The following is a 21,535-nucleotide window of genomic DNA, read 5'->3' as shown; positions in this document are numbered from 1 at the left end:
TCTTTTCCAGGTTAATTGTCAATAGTTAATAGTTTGTAACTGAACCAATCTTTTACATAAGACAAATCATTCTCTACAGTTTTTTTCAATACCGTTAAAAGAAAATTAAAAGATAAACGATAAATGATCTGTTTCAAACTACTCTGATGTGAACTTGAATCCTTGTTGCCAGAAATGCTAAAAGATGAAGATGATAGAATAAACATCATACGATATCTCTAACTATGGAAACAAGCAAAACCAAATTTAAACTGTCAACAATTAAAAAATTAAAAACGAAAAATTATAAGTTCAGATGATAAAAACACATTGATTTTTCGAAACGTCAACAACTTTCTGTGATGTGTATTTTGTATTTGCTATTTGTTTGCTTATTTCAGCGTGATTAGGCAAAACTATTTTAATAAAAAATAACCCTTGACTGATGCTTTTGATGCAGTTAGTCATAAATTTTTTAAATTTTGTTCACGGTGGTAAAACACCAAAAATAAAGAAAAATGCTTCATTGGATATTGGCTGTTTTTGCTTTACTGCACAAACTTGACCCATTTTACGTGATCATTTTTGTGGCGATTGAAGTTTGAACACACACTGTAAAGCCGCACGGGGAGGCATGCCAAAAAAGCATAATTTGTCAAAAGTAAGTGCACCAACCTTGCAGTCCTAATAGCGCCCCTGGGAAGCCCCCGGGCGTCCTCGACGGGTCCATGATGCCGCCGTTGGTGCTAAACGGGTGATGATCGTCTAACATGGGGTAGTCGGAGGGTTCAGTCTTTGGGGTTACAGGTTCATCGACGTGTTCGCTTATGGCTGTGTCGCTGCTATTGCTATCTTCTCCCGTCGATTGGGCTTGTATCGACGAATCTGAATTGCCTTTCTACATATAAAAAAAGTCGAATAATAATGGTTGGTATGTGTTGTTAGGGTCCTTTCATTGAAATTTAATGCGAAATGAAAAAACAAAAACGAAAATAGAATCATTTTAGTGTTAAGTATTTCGATATGGTTCAAGTTCATTCAAGAAATGTTCATTCAAATGTCATGTCTTTTATGTTTGTGTTTGAAGATATTTATAAAATAAAATAATTTTATTATTCAGTTTAGTACGTTAAATAATGATAATTTCAATATATTTGCAATACAAGAGGCACACCTTCATATAATTTAAATTAAACTGGCTTAACCGTATCATAAAAAATGTATATTATTTTTAAAAATTTACAGTTTTCAATCCAGAAATATTTAGAGGTGAAAAAGTTTCATACTACACTTCGATAATAAGGTTAAGTTCATTTATTTTAGATAAAATTTGCGAAAAAACCTCAAACCACATCTTTATATGGTTTTCGTTTTCAGAATAATTTACTATACAATTTCCTATAAATATTCATATTTATTCATAAATAACTATAAAAATTCTTGTACCTACATATAATTGTAATTCACCTTTCACTGGAACTCCTCAATAACTTTTCTATTTTTATGATTGTTTAAACCTACTCAAATACTCTTCAAAGGAATATGCAGTGCATTCATATTATTAAATGAATGCACACAAATTTTATCAGGTACTTAATGTTATTTCCAAAGGTTCATTGTTGATATTTTTTTGATATTGACGTCAAGGGATATACATTACTTTATCAGACAGGAGTTTTAAGAACATTTTTTAGACTTTATTCGAATAAGCTTAATAATTTTTAAGGTAAAGTATAAAAATTAAGAAATTTATCTTCGTAGTTAAGTGTAAGTGTCTCAAGCCTGTATCAGAGGATTTTGTTGCGGGGATAAAATTGCATGCTTATCATCACACAATGGAACAGAATTACTTCAATTTGTTTAGTTTGCAGTAGTGTTACTGTTCATTGATTAGCATGTAAAATTTCTTGTATGTATCTTGTAAAAAATTATTTTGTATTCAAGTAAAACATTGCAATGGGTGAAAATTCAAAAGTAAATTGCTGTATAGCTTCAATAGTGGCTTTAACAGTGTTACTAACAACAACCATGACCAACAACCAACAACAACTAGGCTGGTAATGAACAAATTTTCATAAGAATAGGTAACTAGAATCCATGCTCCATGCAATTTTGTTGCACGGAATAGAGCATGTTCTAATTCATGCAATTCAGTTGCCGGGACAGAATTGCGTCACGGCAACCAAATCCCCGGAACAAAATTTCATTGTCTGATACAGGCTTTACATATTTAATCGGCAACTGAATTAGAAAAGAAATCTATATCAGATGATAAATTCGTTAATAAATACTGTAGCATTATACAGGGTGTACCTTTAAGTACTAATCTGATGTTTATTTTTCTGATATAACTGAATTTGATTTTGGTCATAGGTATACAATTTCAAAATTAATAAATAGATGGTCTTTAAAAAAATTAACGTTGTATTCTAATTTAGCATGCCCAGAAACCTTTATCTACCACATTTGAATGAAATATCTTTAAAAGTGCTTTGTTTGTTTACTTTAGCGTAATTATAACTTAAAAACTATTAGTTAGATAAACCAAACATTAGTTAAAGGAACTTACCAGTCTCTATCATATTTATAAAAAATATTTACATTAGTTAAAACATTAAATAACTAAATAGTTATCTCCATTATAATTAACCCACATTTTTTTTCTATATTTTCTCATAATGTAAAACTAACAGTGATGTGATAACACACACTCCCCCCCCCAAATGGATAGGTCATAGAAGTCAAGTTCAGAAGGCAATTTATAAGGATAAGATTAGTATTGAAGAAGATTTAAAAATAAAATTAAGCACGCATTTCTGAATAAAAGATGGCTTATCCAATATGGCGGATGTAAAAGTCAGAAAATAATTCATAATTTGAAGATTTATGGCTGAAACGTGTTACTTGGTGGTTTTCAAAGTTACCAATCACGAATATAAGGTTTTAATTCGAAAATTTTCGGATTCGTAATCAGCGACCCCAAAAACCCACACTAACAAAATTCAGGCAAAAATATTGAATAGACAAATGTGTGACTTAAAGGTAAGTGGGACCCTGATTTGTAGGGGGATTCCAACCATTAGAGGGATAAGTTATATTTTGTTGATACCTATGTTGTCTATTAACCTATATTTATATATTTGGTAATATAAAATAGGCTATGACTTTTCACACTGTATTGCGCTAAAATTGGTTATTTGATCTGAGGCGTAGAATTAACCCCCTCGCAGGGGTGGGTGTAGATTTAATTTGCATATATTTCCAATGCCAAAATATTATTTTAAAATGTTTTCTGGAAAGTATTTATAAATTGTTGCTTTTCATTATAAAGCTTTACCTTATTCTCACTGTTTCAACCTATTTTAGGGGATATTTTAGCGTTTTACTAAAAAACGTCATGGTAGATCGGTTTTTGGGCTACGGATTAAGATTCAGCATCAAAAAATACACAAGATCTATGTCTCTGGTATAGAACTTTTTTTTATGGGGTTGTGTTATTATTTAATGTTATTATATTATTTGGTTTGTTCTTTTGCCGTGTTGTGAATATTTTTAGTAAATATGAAAATACCAAGTGTATATAAATTTCTACACTATTTGGCCGGCTAGAGAAAAAAATCTAGTTTAATAGCTAAAGAGCTTTATAAAAAATAAATAGTGAAAGGGAAAACGTATCTAACTTTAATAGATTTCAAGTAAAAAAAATAAAAGTACCCAAATGTTGTACCCAAATTTTGAGCACTCTTATAGACATTTCATTTCAGTTTGGTAGAGAAAGATTTCTGCGAGAATATTAACTTTCAGAAAAAAAATCGCTATCTAATATATTTTTATGAAAATGTTCATCACTTTTTAATTTTAGAATCGGATGTCTATGACTAAAATAACATTTAGTTATATCAAAACAATCGTTTTTATCGTTATTTGTCAATAAAATTTGAAAACGTTATAAAAACACGGTATATAGAGGGTGGGCCATTAGTGTGAGAAAGTAAAATAAGTTCCTTGGTATTCATAATACAGAAAAAAGTTTATATAAATGTTGTGCAGAATTAAAAAATCTAGAGGACTAAATTAATTAAAAACCTATAGGGCGATGAGTAAAAACGGGACACATTTTTTAAATGGAACATCCTGTATATTTTTAAACATATGGATTTCCGAGAAAATTCTATATATGGCAATATAAACAGTTTAGCATTTTAGTGCGGGGTTGCCAAGTTATGGTTATGTAGAAAATTCTTTGAATTTTGGAAAAAACATGTTCAACAGTTCAACTTTTATTAAGTACATACTACAGTTGTTAGTTTTTAGGATATGGCAACATTTCTGGAAAAACCTAATTTTTGTTATTTTTGGTCGCACGAAATGGCTTTGGAAAAAACTGTCACATTGTGTCAACTTGTCAGTTCATAGTTTATCATTCCATTTTGAGTTAATTTTATTAATTAATATTTATTTGTGGTATTCTGCAAAATAATAAAAATTAAGTGTTTTCAGAAATGTTGCTATATTTTAAAAACTAACAATTTTAGATATAGAACATGCTTAATAAAAGTTGAAGTAGATCGATATGTGAATAAAATGGAACAATAAAATACAGGGTGTTCCTTTTAGAAATTCCAAATTCCAAGTTCCAAATTTTAGAAAATCAAATTTGAACTTTCTAAAATGATCGTATTATAAAAAATGCCCTAGATAAAATATGGATATTACCTAATATGCCTACAACTCTGTATAATTATTTTGTTCCAAGTTTTAGTAGCTGAAAGTTAATACAACTTATTGTAGGGTCATGTTTTTTCCAAAATTCAAAGAATTAACTACATAACTTGGCAACCCCGCACTAAAATGATAAACTGTTTATATTGCCATATATAGAATTTTCTCGGAAATCCATATGTTTAAACTGGAACACCCTGTATATTACAGGCTGTTCCAGTTAAAAAAGTAATATTTGGCGTATCCCGTTTCTACTCATCGCTCTGTATATTTTAAATTAAACTTTTTTTCTGTATTACGAGTAACAAGGGTTATTTTACTTTCTCACACTAATGGCTCACCCTGTAGACCTGAAAATTAATGATAGAAATCATTCGACACTTCAGCAAAATACATTATTAAAACTGTTTTTATAGTGATATGCGAGTCTTTATCGTGTGATTTCAAAATTGTAGGCAAAAATAAGTTTGTTAGACTGATCTTTGGGCCGCAGAGATATATTTACTTTCTTTTAATTTATTATTTATAGTGTGGCAAAATACTTACAAAAAAATAATGAACTTTTGTAAATGGGAACATCAGTGAAAATAAAAAAGCTGGTGAGATGTAGAATCCTCTGCTTTTACCATTCGGGCAGAAATGAACAGTTTCACATTAATGTTTTAATGTGAAACTGTTCATTTCTCTCTTTCGTGAATAAATAAAAAGCGGCCGTACATAAATTCCGCCGTCCGCCCTGTACCTTCGAACTAATCGAACCTATTCGGGTCGACCTGCTATTCACATACCTCCTTCGTGAGTATTGTGGGGCCGCCCTCCAGGGCCTGTCCTAGGAGCGACTCCTGCATGTCTCCGTTCCCCCTGGAGGGGCTCCTCCCCCTGTCCGGGGTGAAACTGCCGCGCTCCGAACTCCTGGCCCTCTTGGCCGGGGGCGACGATAAGCCGTCCTCCCGAGTTTCCGGACGGTCCGTCGCCCAAGGTAGAGACGATGAATTCTGGAATAATATCGTTCACATTACATACTCTAGATCAACACGGGATAAGACGGAAGAAATGGTATATTACATTCCGCTCTTGGGGTGAATATTTATACGTTTGAATGGGTGTCCGGATTTCTGGGACGACTGTTGGAGTGCCGGCAAAACATTCGATATTAGTTTTTTTTAATCCTTGATGGATATTTTTACTTCTGAACTTAGACGTCTTAATATTTCTGCACACGCTACCGACCACATAATGATTCGGAATGATAAATTTACGGATTTCTTCCTTAAACATATTTATATTATATTTTTAAACTTCCGATTAGAGTACAATATACTCCACGTGTCAATCAAGGCTTCACGCGACGATTGGTTAAGTTAGTTTAGGTGGGGCGACATTCATAACCAATAACCTTGTACTTTTCTAGTCCCATCGCGTGAAGTTTCATCTGACTCGTGTAGCGAAAATCCCTAAAAGGTACTGTTTTTTAACCCCGTTTTTGGCGAATTTTCCGATTTTTACAATAATAATCATGATTCATTCGATTTGTAACTATAGTAGGATCGTATTCGATGCAAAGTAGAGCAAAAAGTTGTCGGTCTTTCATCAAAGGAAAATCGTGTCATCATTTTTAGGAGGCGTAAGATGAACCATTTCAAATTTAAAATGAAATTGAATGTAAAATCTGAAATACCGCTGCATAGGCACTGTGTTATGGTAGTAGCTGTAATCGCCCAGGTGCATCGAGTGTACGAAGTGGTCGGTTATACGTCAAATACTAACCTGGCGAGCTTGGTCGTAAATCAGAGACCGCCTCCAAAAAACAAGTAAACAATAGTGGCGCGTGCAGAGGTAAAAGGTAGTACATATATGAAATTTAAAAAACAAATTGGATTTATAATAAATTACATTTAAAATAAATAGTTTATGAGAATAAAGGAATTTTTGTAGGAACAAGGGTGCCAGACGTGAACTGATCCCTTCATCTCTTCGTAATACATAAAGAAATTATTCAATTTCTAAACCCCTTAAAACCGTATTGCACTGGATCGCGCGACAGGCAATGATTTATTACTTTGCATCGAATTTTATCCTACTGTAGTACGCGGCAGAAATAGGTTAAATCTGTGATCAAGCCGTATGCTCACTAATGAGTGCCACAAAAAAACACGTGCCAGACACTCGACCAGGCAAAGCGTCAAACCTACACACGCACAAACGACAATGAAATGCACGGCCAATGTCACAGCAAAAAGACGCTGACGCCAAGCCGACAACGCAGGCATTAGGGTGCAATACGTATCGAATAAATTGATCGATGCGAAACTTTAGATCAGAGACAGACATGTACATGTTATTGTACAATGACGCCGATAGTGGGATTGCTGTGAAGTAGTTGATGCTTCCCCTGCCGCGGTAAATTGTTATAGTAGTTCCGATAACACAACTTTATTGGCTTACTCTTTTCTTGAAATTCTATCTCAACAAATATTGTAGGGATATTTTATGGTAAGTTCCATGTGAAGCATTTAGTGTTGAAAAATAGAAACTGCCCCTTTTTGTTTCATACTATTATGCAAATACTTATATACAAGGTGTCTCATAATTAGTGTCCAATAAGTTACCATTTGATTCTATTGCCAAAAATAAGAATATTTTTTTTATATAAACATGGGTCGAGAAATGCTTCCTAAGGGAACTACGCCCCCTAAATGGGGCCTCAGAAAATTCTTTTTTTTTTTTAAGTATTTCCGAAACGGGTTGAAGGAAAATAATTATGAATTTTGACACCATGGCTCATTAAAAGTCGAAATAGGTCGTCGGCTAAAATTTGCCCCATTAAAGTAAAACAAAACAAATAGGTATAACGCAAAATTTAAGAAAAGATAGGATTTAAGAATTTATTTAACGTTTTGCAGTCTTTTCAATTTACTAACATAATTATTAAAATACACAAAACATTATAAGCGCACATTATAGAATGAACAAAATACTTTTTAAGTACATATATTCGACTTTTAGCACCATCAAATGATTCATTTTGACGTGATTCAAAATTATTTTAAAATTAGCTTTAAATAGCAGAAAATAGTATCATCATTCAAATAAATAATTAATATGTATAGAAAACACATCATTTTTATCTTAGAAAGTATCAGAGAAAAATACAAAGTCTTCAGTGTTTTAATATTACTGAAACTCACAATTTCTAATCTACAACCCAGTACATTGTAAATTATGAGTATTACAGATTTATTGAAGTCATCAGCAAATAAAAGATTGCTGTAGTCTACGTATCGTTAATAAATATAATAAATAGCAACAGACCTAAATTCGACCCTTACGGGACTCCTGAAATTGGTAACTAGGTTTTGTTTTATTTAATACTTTAATACACGCTTATAGTCCTTCCGTTTTTTAGATACGATGTAAACAAATTTAATAAAGAACTCAATATAATTTGATTTATCTGCTAATATGCTGTGATTTATCCGATCAAAGGCTTTTGAAAAGTCGGTATATGTACAGGGTGTCTCATAATTAGCTGCCAACCCTGAACAGGCCGATTCTATGATCAAAACTAAGTAGTTAGTTCATATGAACATGGGTCCGGAAATGCTTCCTAAGGGCACAGGGACCCATTGAAGGTGGAGGAATGGAAATCATTTTTTTGCAATATCTCTCAATCGCGTTGTGATAAATGAATGAAATTTGGTATACACAGCTAAATTTTGATGAGCAATTTGATGGACTAATCCATTTATTTCCACAAGGTCCATTGGGGTGGGTACGGGGGGGCCCTTGGTACTTTGCGTGTGTAACTTTTTCATCTTTGACTTTTTAACAAATTGGACAGCAAATTCCGTTTTCCCGAACTGTTTTACGTTAAAAAGGTACTCTTGTTTCAAATCGTTATCTTTAACGGTTTCTGAGAAAATCGCTCTTGAATTAATCCCACTTTGGTCAATTTCATAGTAATTTAAACAAAAAAAATTTTTTTGTTTAAATTTAATCTAATTTTAATAAAAAAATAATAATAAAAAATTAAATTAAATAAAAATTAATCCTTTAAATGGAAAAGAGAGGAAAGGAAAATTATTATTATTTTTTTTTGTTTAAATTACTATGAAATTGACCAAAGTGGGATTAATTCAAGAGCGATTTTCTCAGAAACCGTTAAAGATAACGATTTGAAACAAGAGTACCTTTTTAACGTAAAACAGTTCGGGAAAACGGAATTTGCTGTCCAATTTGTTAAAAAGTCAAAGATGAAAAAGTTACACACGCAAAGTACCAAGGGCCCCCCCGTACCCACCCCAATGGACCTTGTGGAAATAAATGGATTAGTCCATCAAATTGCTCATCAAAATTTAGCTGTGTATACCAAATTTCATTCATTTATCACAACGCGATTGAGAGATATTGCAAAAAAATGATTTCCATTCCTCCCTCTTCAATGGGTCCCTGTGCCCTTAGGAAGCATTTCCGGACCCATGTTCATATGAACTTTTTCACTTAGTTTTGATCATAGAATCGGCCTGTTCAGGGTTGGCAGCTAATTATGAGACACCCTGTATATCAGTAAATATAACATTAATATTATTTAAGTTAATTTTTCTTACTTTCTGAAACTATTTCGACACCGTTTTGCTCCAATGAAAGTTTGTGACCACTAGCAGTGTTTAGGTGTTTTATTTAATGAGGAAAACACAAAGCAAATTCCAAAAAATTTTTCATTAATTCCGATAGGATTTAGATATTCAAGACAATTTAAATTTAATTGCGAATTTTAGGATTAATAATGAAATTGCAGACCAGTTGTAGGAGGGAGTCAAAATGCAGAATTTATCATTAGAGTTATTGACGCAACAATTAAGCGCTATTTCTTTATTTTCATAACTGCTTCTGAGAGTTATTGTATTTTTAAATTAATTTAAATAAAAAAAATGTACAACATGAATTGCAATCTTTCTGACTAGTTAAACAGTTATAAATATGTAACAAAAAATATTTTGTTAAGAGAAAATATTCACATTTATGAATTATAGATTGTCATCATTCAACAATAATTGTGGTTAGTGTAATGATATTTGCGTACTGATTACAGAAAAATGATAATTTTCTGGAAAATCAATTACAAACATTTATGTAAAAAAAATGGACCTACTCCATAAATTATAATCAACAGAACTTCCAAGTTCTACAATACCATATTTAGTCGCAGTTTTAGTGATTATTATTATTTTATTTCCACAAACATATCACTACTAGACCAACATTCATATGGTAAAATTTATTCGTTTATTGTTTGATATTTCTTTGCCGCCTGAAAAAAAGGTTTTTCGTTCACTTATTTATTATTAAACCAGAAAATTATTTTTTGAGCTGTACTACATTAATGCAAATAAAATTCAGTCCTGCAGCACATTTTCTGATATTTCAGTCTTTACTTTTTCCCTGATTCCACCATTCTTATTGCGTGAATGTTGTCGAAGATTTAAAAAAATGTCGCCGGTGACATTATTTATTCATTGATTTCCTGTCAAGACTACAACCCATTTTATCGCGCTAATATATGCATACTTATGTGCGTATGTATAATATTATACTTTTTACGCACGTAAACAGATATTTTTTTGTGCAACATTTTGTATAGAAAAAAAATAAAAACCATTTAATTTTGAACACCCATATATGGTGATTGACCATATGACATATTTGTAAGAGTTTCCGCATTAGAACGATTTTTCTGTCAGCTGTAAATACAAATGTATCATTGGTTTTATGATTCCGATAATAGACAAATTTCAATTTTATGAAGACAATCGTACAAAAAGAACAAGAGGTAGGCGTAGGTGCGTAGGGATAGCGGGCACCTGGTATCATAATATATCTACGGCACGGTGTCCCTTAAGCATGCAAAAGTGGTCCGAAAATGGATCCAAAATCAGCTAACGCAGAAAGTTTCTATCGTATCTTTGTTCGTAGATGAAAAAAATGGCAAATTGGAAATATTAAGTGATTGGTTTTGCAAGTTATGGACGCATTTGTATTTATGCTATACGCATTCATGAAGAGCAAAGTAGAGCATTTGAGCACACACGTATAATCCGTTTTTTAACTCCAAGCCAAACAAATTGAGCATGCATTTATTAGTTATTGTTGATATTATTTTTTTTCGGAAATTGATTGATATTTTGATAAATGATTAAGTTGGCTTAATGAATAATCCAAAATTTAAATGGTTTCGTTTTTACGACTTATCTCAGAATGCTTCAGCTAATTTTTATGGAGTTCTTGTTTTATAAATATATGAGAATTTCAAGCTTCTTTTTATACCGCTAGGTGGCGCATGCAAATCTGCAATACAAAAATTCATATCGAAGTAATATATACACCAGAAGAAAAGCCATCAAACCTCTTCGAGTTGCATTTTTGAAACTTATGTTTTCAAAATGACTCCTCCGTGTTCTCATCATGATAATATAAAAAAATATGTGGGCCATAGGCTTAGAAAAAGCTGTATTATGGCCACGTAAATTCAACCTAATTTAAAAAAAATTATCATGGCGATGCTTTTGAGGGCAATGCGTGTAGAAAACTACTGAAAGAGTCAGATAGGCTCAGAGATATAGACATATGCGGAGATGTAGGTATTTTTAAAATTTTACCTTATATTGCAGCTTTTAGAGCTATGGACAAGGTCGTGAATTGTTGTTTCACCTCTGGCAAAGTAGGATTTTCACTTAATGATTATATTGAACAATTGAAGAAAGCTTTGGAAAGTATTGAACAACTTTCAGAAACACTGAAAATTCACGTAATTCTTTCACACGTAAAAGAAGGTTTCCAATTTATTGAAAGAAATAACGGCTTAGGTTTTTGGTCAGAGCAGAGTGGTGAATCAATTCATCGTGACTTCTTGAAGTTTTGGGAACGTTATAAAGTAAACGGTTTTCATCGTGATACTTATTTACCAAATCTACTAAAAGCTGTAGTTGAATTTTCATCGCTACATCTGTAACTGTAAATTCTAAGTATTTTTAAAAAAATGTACTACCTATTTCATTGAAATTGAAAAGAAAATTATCAAAACCTCTATAATTAGCTCAAGTTTGTAAAAAAATACTGGAAAAAGCAAAAATAAACAAAAAAAATTAAAAAATTTAAAAAATACAGAAAAAACAAAAAAAAGTAAAAAATACAGAAAAAAACAAAAAAAAAGGATCAGTTAACCACTACGTCCTCGCCGTTGATCCTGGGTCACGCTAAAAGTGGTTTCAGTAAGCTTGTTCTGAAAATCATGATTTTAACGATGATTTCAGTCAATTTTTCATGTCATAATCTTTTTTTGAGATATTTGGTAAAAACGAAAAAATTTTAAGTCGGCTTAAAGCATCAATGGATTTCCGAAAAAAAATATCAACAATAACTAATAAATACATGCTCAATTTGTTTGACTTGGAGTTAAAAAACCGATTGTACGTGCGTATAGCATAAATACAAAAGCGTCCATAACTTGCAAAACCAATCACTTAGGATTTCCAATTTTCCATTTTTTTCATCTGCGAACAATATAGAAGCTTTCTGCGTTGGCTGATTTTGGATCCATTTTCGGACTATTTTTCCATGCTTGAGAAACACCGTGACGGTACAAGACACAGCACCATCTGACGACCTTCTGGATTTCTTTTAGAACTAATTCATAAAGAAATTGATATGCGGCGCTATTATCGGAGATATGTTTATGTATTTATGTTTACTGTTGTATTATCCATCTTTTTTAATAGCCCATGTTCCGTGATGCAAAATATAATTAGGTTAAAGAAATTGGTTATATTTTTATTATTTCATCACATATTATTTTAATTAACCTATAATGATGATTATATTAAAAAAGCAAATATGAACTCATGTAATTCATTTTTATAGTACTATTTATTACACAACTGTAACTGATTCGTCAAAAAAGTACATTTTTACATAATATGTAAAATAAGACTAAGTACCAGAGTTGTCGTCTGATTATTTTTTTTTAATTTTTTGAGTCAGACAAAACTAGTTAATATAAAAGTTGTAGGGAATGTCTCTGTGAATTTAATGAGTTTACAAAAATAGAAATTATACAGGGCGTTAAAAAGATACGAACCAAACTTATGTTTTTTTAAACGGAACACCCTGTATATTATTCGATTTTCAGAATCTTTGCCTCTTCCTGATTCCAACAATGTAAATATGTTGTAGGTTTACGTAATAATTTGTTCAATATTCTGCATTGAAAGACTGAATCTCGCCATGAAAAATAAATATCAAAATCGCTATGTAAAATAAATATGTTTTTATAGAACCGATTTGACACATGTAACACTATTTTCCGCACTCCTTTGAAAATGGTTTATAACTTTTATAGTGTTGATGAAAAAAATTATATTGTTAAATGTTATCTTTCTTGTAAGAAGAATTCCATGCGCACTAGACGCGAGACTGCACGAATACCTAAGAAAACAACGCCATGTTCGGTGGAACGTCCGCGAGCTACGGGAACGGAGGAAAGAAAAGTCGAGAGCGTGATTAAACATATTTTTGTTGAATCCGTCAGACAAGCCGAACGGGATATTTAAATTAAGTAAGATGCTCCCATCATAATTTTCCCTTTTCGTCCGTATTACTTCTGCCTCTCGTACACGTACATTCTTACTACGTATATGCATATTTTAGTATTTAAATTTCATTCATAAAACGCTCACCCGCTGAGAAACGACGCGCGCGCACGTGCGTACACATCGCGGCTGTTAATCTTGCGCAAGCACGTAATTACGTGTACTTTTTTTATGCTAAATGCCGTGTACTTCGGAGTGATATAAACGAGTATAAATAGATCTGCAGGGGAACCTATTTTGTAAACTCCTATCTGGTTTATGTTCAGGAATTTGTTGATAAAAGCAATCGTGTTGCTACTTGTTCTACTCGCAGCTTTGTGCTAGACGTCTGAAAACTGATTTCGATGAAATACCAACAGGAATAGATGAGTTTTTCGTTAGATAAGCGAAAGAAAACCGCATTTTACAGTTATTGCTGAGAAATAGTCATATCAAAGCGGTTTGGATTTAGATAATTTACAGATAGTTAACGCCAGTGGAAATCCCTTCCAAAAGTACCTAATATGTAAAGATAAAGAAATACAGGCAGAAATGTAAATAACAAGATATAAATTGAAGCAACTAAAACTTAAATTAAATTTTCTCTGCGTTATATATTACTTCATTGCACATAGAGTCGATGTACAAGAATGAAACATAAAAAACGTCAAGAACATAGAAACAAGGCTGATGTGAAATTTTTCAAGAGAGTAAGGACAAACGATTCAAAGTAATCTTTTATAAAATCAAAGATTTGCAGGATGATATTAATTCTTAGAAGAAAATGTTAAAAATTGTGTTCCAGAAATAGTCGACATACGAGTACAGCAACCACATATACCTCAGGTAAAACCAATTGATTTTAACTCAACTTACCTTACCAAAAATACTTTAAAAATTATTTTGGTAAAAAACGTTTGATTTCCCGCATCAGTGACGTACGAGGGGATATGCGACCCCCTCTTTTTGAAAATGTTTTCCCCATCTATATATTTTTTGGAAAATGACAGAATTTCTAAATTACCTCTTGATTTCACACAACAATTACATTTTGTCAGTCTTTTAAAACTTCTGAATTTCGAACAAAAATAGAAAATTCCATTTTCCACAAAATTGACTCTAACTGGGGAATGAAAGATTTTAACAACTATAAATGATTTTTTATTCCTTTAAAGAAAATAATTGATTTTTACAAAATTTTTTTTTGCTGTAAGCACATGAGTTCATTCAGAGGCAGAAACTGGGTGGACTCCAAAAGATAATATATTCCTAATCCTTTCAAACTTGTAAAATCGATTTAAAAGACGAAGAAACTTGTAAGTCAGTATCTTCAACTTCTATATTTTTTGGGGGGGCAATAAACTAAATCTTTTCTTTCTACTCCATATCTGGTCACCTCAAGAGAAATTGACAAGTTTCATTTTTTGCGTAGGACAACAGGGCCTTTAGACATGCAGTGGTTTTATTTAAAATATTCATAGACGGAGAAAAAAATTTCAAAGGGGTGTTTGCAGAGTGATGGTTCACGCATCTCTTTGTACGTCACTGATGCAGTAAAAGGAATGTTTGAAATTGTTTTGTATTGCTCTTCATGCCCTTATAACGTGTATCAATATGTCGATTCTCGGATATTAATGAAAAAATCATTTCAGAAAAAAACAATCTGTAACTTTTAAACTAACATTAGATTAAAGAAAATTGACTTAAATTAAATTGTTTTTTGTGAAAAAGATATGGTGACTGTATGACCACCATTTTAAGACAACTGGTATAAACATAGGTTCAATTTTCATTTGTTTCGAAGCCATAGCGATTTAAAAAAATTATGGATAACATTGTAGTACCATAATGTTTTAATAAACAATTAACAATACAAAACACGAAAGAGGTCGGAAGAGATACATGGTAACTTGTCTTTTTATTAAGGCTCTGTATTATCTTGTATTTTCTACATTACTTTCTTCAAATGATCCTACAAACAAAAATCATACATCCTTAGGTCCAGACATCTCGATGGCAATAGAATGGAACTTCACTACCTATCCATTTATTTGAAAAGTGGGTATTTAGGGAATGTATCATTTGTTTTGCTCGGTAAGGAGCGGCACCGTTATGCCGATACCAGATTTTTTGCCTAATGTAAAATGGGATACTTTCAAAAATTCAAATACTTGTTTAAACATCATGGTTATCTCTGGATTATCAGTTCCTTTAAATATATTTAAAGGCAGAAGGCAGCAAATGTGACTTTATTAGATCGTAGACCTATATTACACTGAAAGAAATGCGTTTTATTCTTTATTAGAATTCTATATACCATTATAAGACCATTGTATACTATATGTGACTGTTAAACAGATGAATATTGGATATAAAACGCGTATTGCTAGCACAGTTGTAGAGTGACTATAAACCTTATTCTTTATTAAATTATTGTATAACTAGTATACAACGTTTTTTATACCCTTTACGAAATAATAGCAATAACTGTTATTAAAGTGTTCCATATCGTTATTAGAACATCTAGTACTGGTTATAAGTTTTATAATAATAAATGTATTAAACTGTTGTATACTCTGTATGAGTTAAAAACATATGTCATTAAGTTTTCAGAAATTTTATTGGATAACTGTAATTACAAGCTAAGGTTCTAATGTAAACATACATAAAACATACTTTTAAGCATTAAAAATGATGACAAATCGCTCCCAAAACTGTCCAGTTTATTTTCTTAGCAACGATGCACCCGTATTTTCTTGTATTACATGAGAATTTGCACTATAACTCTTCCACCTTAAGAATGAAGCATCCCCAGAAAGGTTGAGCTTCTTTCCATATAATTTTATTTCCTCTGGTTGATTGACTTTATACCCATGCTCTTCTTTGTCACCGTTAACCTTCTGTTCCTCCATCTTATGTAAAACTTAACATCAGCGATTTCTAATAGGACCTACAAAATAATAATTTTTAAGATTTAGACAAGATTTACATTTGAAAAAACAAAACAATTACAAGCCATAAAACAGTTAGATACTTACATAATAATTTTCCATTTCACACAACGCGATATGATCATGTATCCCACAAAACATGTGCATATACTGTCCATTTTCATCAAACTAGACGTGTGTAAGTCGATGCACAGCGGACTGTCGGAAATTTTACGATTGTTGTATTTTCTCTTCTTGAGTAAAGATAATAAAGACGTTGTGGTTTTGTGTGTTTATTTTGACAATGATTGAACATGTATGGACAATAAAAGTGGACTGTATAAGATAGTTGAGTACCGTTCTGCTTCATGCATAGCATGCTACTGAAATCTTAGAAGGGATGAGCTCGTGCGGCGAACCCTAAATCAGCGGCTGGAATAGCCAGGTTTCTTATTGAGTCGGCGCACTTCGCTCTCGGGTCTGACATATGATTATTATTACAAGACTATGAATATAACTTAACAACGATCATAACCGATTATGCACCGAGAGGTGACGATCACTTAACCATTATAAGATGCGTTTTACACGTTAAAAACGGAAACATATTCAGTATAAGAACGAATAATTCTGTTAATACAATTGTTATATACAAATTCGGATACTGGTCTTTATACAACAAATCTTCCCTACTATACAATTGGAATATAAAGTCTATAACACCTAATAATGTATAAGTAATTCATTATAACCTTTATTTCATAGATGCATAAGGTGTATTAAGCACCTTCCAGTTAAACTGATTGAATAATGAGTATGGAGATGATTGCTTTTTTTTAATAAAAGTTGTATATTGGTTATAAAAGTTTTAATATGCGCTATACACATTATTCTAGATAAACAGTTTAATAAGCCCATTTCTTTCAGTGTAGAATTAAAATCATTTTCTTGCCCTTAGTATTGCAATATCTGTTGCTAAAACTTAAGCCTGTATGGAGCATTTGCAAGTTGCAATCCTTGTATACGTTCTTCACCATACGAAGCTTTGTAATTATTCTAAATTCCTTGCCATCCGTTTGGTACTAACTTTATTTTCTAATACTGAACTAAAGTTTTCTTCATTGCATGAATTTATTTTTGAGGAGATATGTTTATGTTGGTTCAGTATATTTGGAAATTTGATTCGGCATTCTCTTGCATTATTTCCATAATAGCGTTTGAAAAAATTCCCTAATCTAGAAGTTGAATGCTTGAAGAAGTATTTCCTATTTGCGGTACATAAAGAAGAAAATATTTGTACTATAATTTAAATTATTTTAGTTTCAAAAATAATTAATGATCGTATTACAAAGGATTGTAATGCAGATTAAAATAAAAAAGGAATTAATTACAACTTTACAGTGAAGAAGTATCTTCAGGGCTTCAGAAGCAGTTTCCAGAAGACAAACTGTGTAATTGAATGACATGAAATGGACGAATTTTTAATTTGACTGAATAGAATAAATACGGAAACAAGTTACATTGAGTAATAATGTATATTATTAAGCTAAAGTGAGGAACCGTTTTTTTATTATTATAATTTCTCCATTATCTTCACAAACATATTATTTTTTTATTGTCGCTCATAAAAAGTGACCTGTTAATAAAATTCCACTTCTATTAGTTAGTGGGTAAAAGCAATTTCATTTTATTGCAGTTTTAATATCTGTCTGGTAAAAGCAAAGAAAACTTACAAATATCTGCAAAAAAATTCTGCACAAAAACTTGTCTGAAATGTATAGTAGTACCTTAACAGAGCTCTAATTAAGTCTTGGTAAAATTACTGCAAAATACAAATTGTCTCTTTTTACTAGTGACAAAAAAACAGGTGCGGTAGACTAAAATTAATATACACATGGGCAAAACAATTTACTTTGAATTTCGCAATCTAACTTCAATACCTCTGAGAATAATTAATGTACCCACCTGCTTACAGCTACTGTGATAAGGAGATTTTAAAATAATAATGAGGCCAGACAAAAAAACCTGCTTAATTTATGTTGATCGTTTGTCGCTACAGGGTGTTTCGAACTATGTCCACGTATAAACTTAAGTACTCACTGAAATTTGGCTATTTTCTTTTTTGCAGTTTGTCTAGAGCACAAAAACACCTTATAAAGTGATTTCCTGTTCAAATAAACAAAAGCAAGCATTTCTCTTTGCGGGTTCCGCTTCAAAACATTCCATAGTAATTTTTTTGCAGTAATTTTTCAACTCCATTCAACGTCCAATATGATAATCTTTTGTTCATTTGTTCCTTCATTTGTGCAAATTTGAGCAAAACTTTAAAATTGGAAATAGTGTATCTAAATTTGTACAAGAACGTGATATTTTCGCAGCTGAAAATTTTTAAACCGTTCCTAATTCAAATGTCACTGATTAAATTTTATGAAAATTTTTGCATGTGAATAATTGTATTGTACCACATTGAATACGTGTCCGATTGTTTCTTAATGTTCTTTCTACGAAGATAAATAAGTGACATAATTTTCACAGAACTTAAGAGTTTCCAGTTTTTATATTTTAAATCTGTGTTTTCTAAAACAACATTCTGTTTGCTATGAGATTTTTTGAGACACCGCGTATCTTCTCGCGGACTTCAAAGCGTAACAATTTTAAGTACAGCTAGAAAATTATCTAAAACACTTTGGCGATTCTGACTTAACTAGGTGTTTGACCTTTTTTGTTTTATTTGTTACGTATATACCTGTTTTTGAATTATAATATTAGGCACCTAGTTATCATTGAAAATATCGCACATATACACGTAGGTATCATAGCGGTAATTATGTCATATATACGAAATAAGGAAGTTGATATTTTAACGTATAGATATTTAATTGCCACTTAGCAATTATACAGATACCGATCAATTAAAACGTTAATTAAATAAATTAATGTTTCTGTCTTTTTTTATTAAAGTTAAGGTTTGTAGAGGATGGGTCCAGCCTACGGTTTTTGTGAGTAACAAATAAATACGTCAAATCTAATAACTAAATAAAACTAATATTTACCGTTAAAGCGAGTTCGGCATTTTGTCGCTATGATTAAGCAATTTTTTTAAAGCAAATGACGAAAGGTTGTGGGTTGCTCGACTATGATTGCGGACAGCGTTTGTCTACATTTATTGATAGCGTTTCTTGGTTTGCTTGCCCGCTGAAAAAAAATTGGGACGGATTTGAGATGACGATGTGCAAATAAAATATACGATAATTTAAATTTTATCTTAAGGTTTAGGAATTACAATAAACATTTTGGATAATATATAAACTAAACTGAAGAAAAATCATCCTGTACCTTATTGCAAAACAACGCAAGCCTCGAAACAATAGAATAAGTATTAAAAATAAGACCTCGTTCGTTTAACCTTATCTAAGCTCTACTATCAGCGAAAATAATTCATTTTATTTATGAGAACTCAGAATTAGGTGTGTGACCTAATTAACATTTTGTTCCCGGAATTTAAAAAGATGCAGCGCTTTTCAAATAAACTTATTTGAATGGGCGGTTTTCTAAAAATAAAGTATTTCATAATGCGCTATTACTGATGATACGAAAGATGTGTTCTGTATACTGTCTGACAGTCTGTAAATACGGCGTCAGATAATCAATAAATAAGCTGCGAATTTAATTTTTCAACTCTCTTTCTACTTGGAAACTATATATTTAATTATATACATTTTTCTCATATTCTGTTTCAAATTTACCAAACTCTTCTGGTCAGTTACAAAGGCGATATATTTTGCTTTAAATTCCTAACTGCCATAGGTTCCTGAACTGTCTACCAGTACCTAGACTGAAGAAGATTATGTCTTTTGAAGACTTTAATAATTTTTAAGTTATTCTGTCGGATGTAACATCCCAAAATATATGAATGATATGGAGTTATGCAATGTAACTCCCACTCTGTTCGATCTAACTTTAGTAGAGTAGTGACGAACTTTAACGACGCTTATATTTGCGACAATATGTATACTTTGAGATTTGGAGAGATAAAGTGGTGCTGTTTAGTTTAGGGAGAATATGTACGTTGAGATGAAGGGTAGGGTTTGTTTTAAAATCAATTTAACATTATTTGTACTGCTATCAATGTATCTAATAAAACCTATATGTTTAGATTTGAAAAATAATATATCGTGTGATTTTTTTAACGTGAAACTTTCAAATATCTCGAAAAATAACCACTTTACGGAAAAAGTGTCCATAATTACTGTTAAAATTAGTTCTCCTTCCCTCCTCCTTATATGTGGGGCGGGGAAATCTTAAAAGGAACCCCTATTTTTATTGCAAATTCGGATTCTACGCATACAATTCTGCAATATGTTTGTAATAAAAAATGCCACATTTTATGTAATAACTCGAAATTCGTCGTCAAAAAAGTTTATTCACTTTGCAAATTTCGAATAACTGAAAAATTGTTACTTGTAGGAATGTAAATNGTTATGCAATGTAACTCCCACTCTGTTCGATCTAACTTTAGTAGAGTAGTAACAAACTTTAACGACGCTTATATTTGCGACAATATGTATACTTTGAGATTTGGAGAGATAAAATGGTGCTGTTTAGTTTAGGGAGAATATGTACGTTGAGATGAAGGGTAGGGTTTGTTTTAAAATCAATTTAACATTATTTGTACTGCTATCAATGTATCTAATAAAACCTATATGTTTAGATTTGAAAAATAATATATCGTGTGATTTTTTTAACGGAAACTTTCAAATATCTCGAAAAATAACCACTTTACGAAAAAAGTGTCCATAATTACTGTTAAAATTAGTTCTCCTCCCCTCCTCCTTATATGTGCTTAAAAGGAACCCCTATTTTTATTGCAGATTGGGATTCTACGCATACAATTCTGCAATATGTAATTTTATGTAATAACTCGAAATTCGTCGTCAAAAAAGTTTATTCACTTTGCAAATTTCGAATAACTGAAAAATTGTTACTTGTAGGAATGTAAATGGCTGGTGAATAAACTGTTTTTAGCGTAACCCAGGAACAACGACATGGACGTGGTAGCTTTTTGTTCCTTTCGGGGTGCAAAATTAAAACGAGTTTTTTCTTAAAGTTATTTCTTTCTTTGTACGACAATAGTAGTTTCTATTTAAGATTTCAAAGTTACCTCCCACCCTATCTAAAAAGAAGGGAGAGTGAGACTAATTTTAGCGCTAATGTATTCCCTCCGATACCGAAAAGTTTGTACCCTAAGGGTAATTTCCTTTGGTAAAAATAAATCGATTT

At 31.6% G+C, this 21,535-nt stretch overlaps 1 protein-coding gene across 6 annotated transcripts in view; it reads right to left on the bottom strand.

Annotated features, from left to right (window-relative positions):
- Nucleotides 1-21,535, bottom strand: part of LOC108903389 (protein abrupt-like) — an 85,663-nt gene that overhangs the window by 34,788 nt on the left and 29,340 nt on the right. For all 6 annotated transcript variants that reach the window (XM_018705558.1, XM_018705557.1, XM_018705556.2 and 3 more), the window contains exons 4-5: nt 5,490-5,696; nt 655-877 (exon numbers count right to left, since the gene is read on the bottom strand). In XM_018705558.1, the coding sequence (XP_018561074.1) occupies nt 655-877; nt 5,490-5,696 (430 nt within the window). The remainder of the gene's footprint in view (nt 1-654; nt 878-5,489; nt 5,697-21,535) is intronic.

This window comes from Anoplophora glabripennis, unplaced genomic scaffold (genome assembly GCF_000390285.2).
Source record: "Anoplophora glabripennis isolate ALB-LARVAE unplaced genomic scaffold, Agla_2.0 scaffold52, whole genome shotgun sequence".
Classification (NCBI taxonomy): domain Eukaryota; kingdom Metazoa; phylum Arthropoda; class Insecta; order Coleoptera; family Cerambycidae; genus Anoplophora; species Anoplophora glabripennis.
This window is presented reverse-complemented; position numbering and strand designations above follow the sequence as displayed.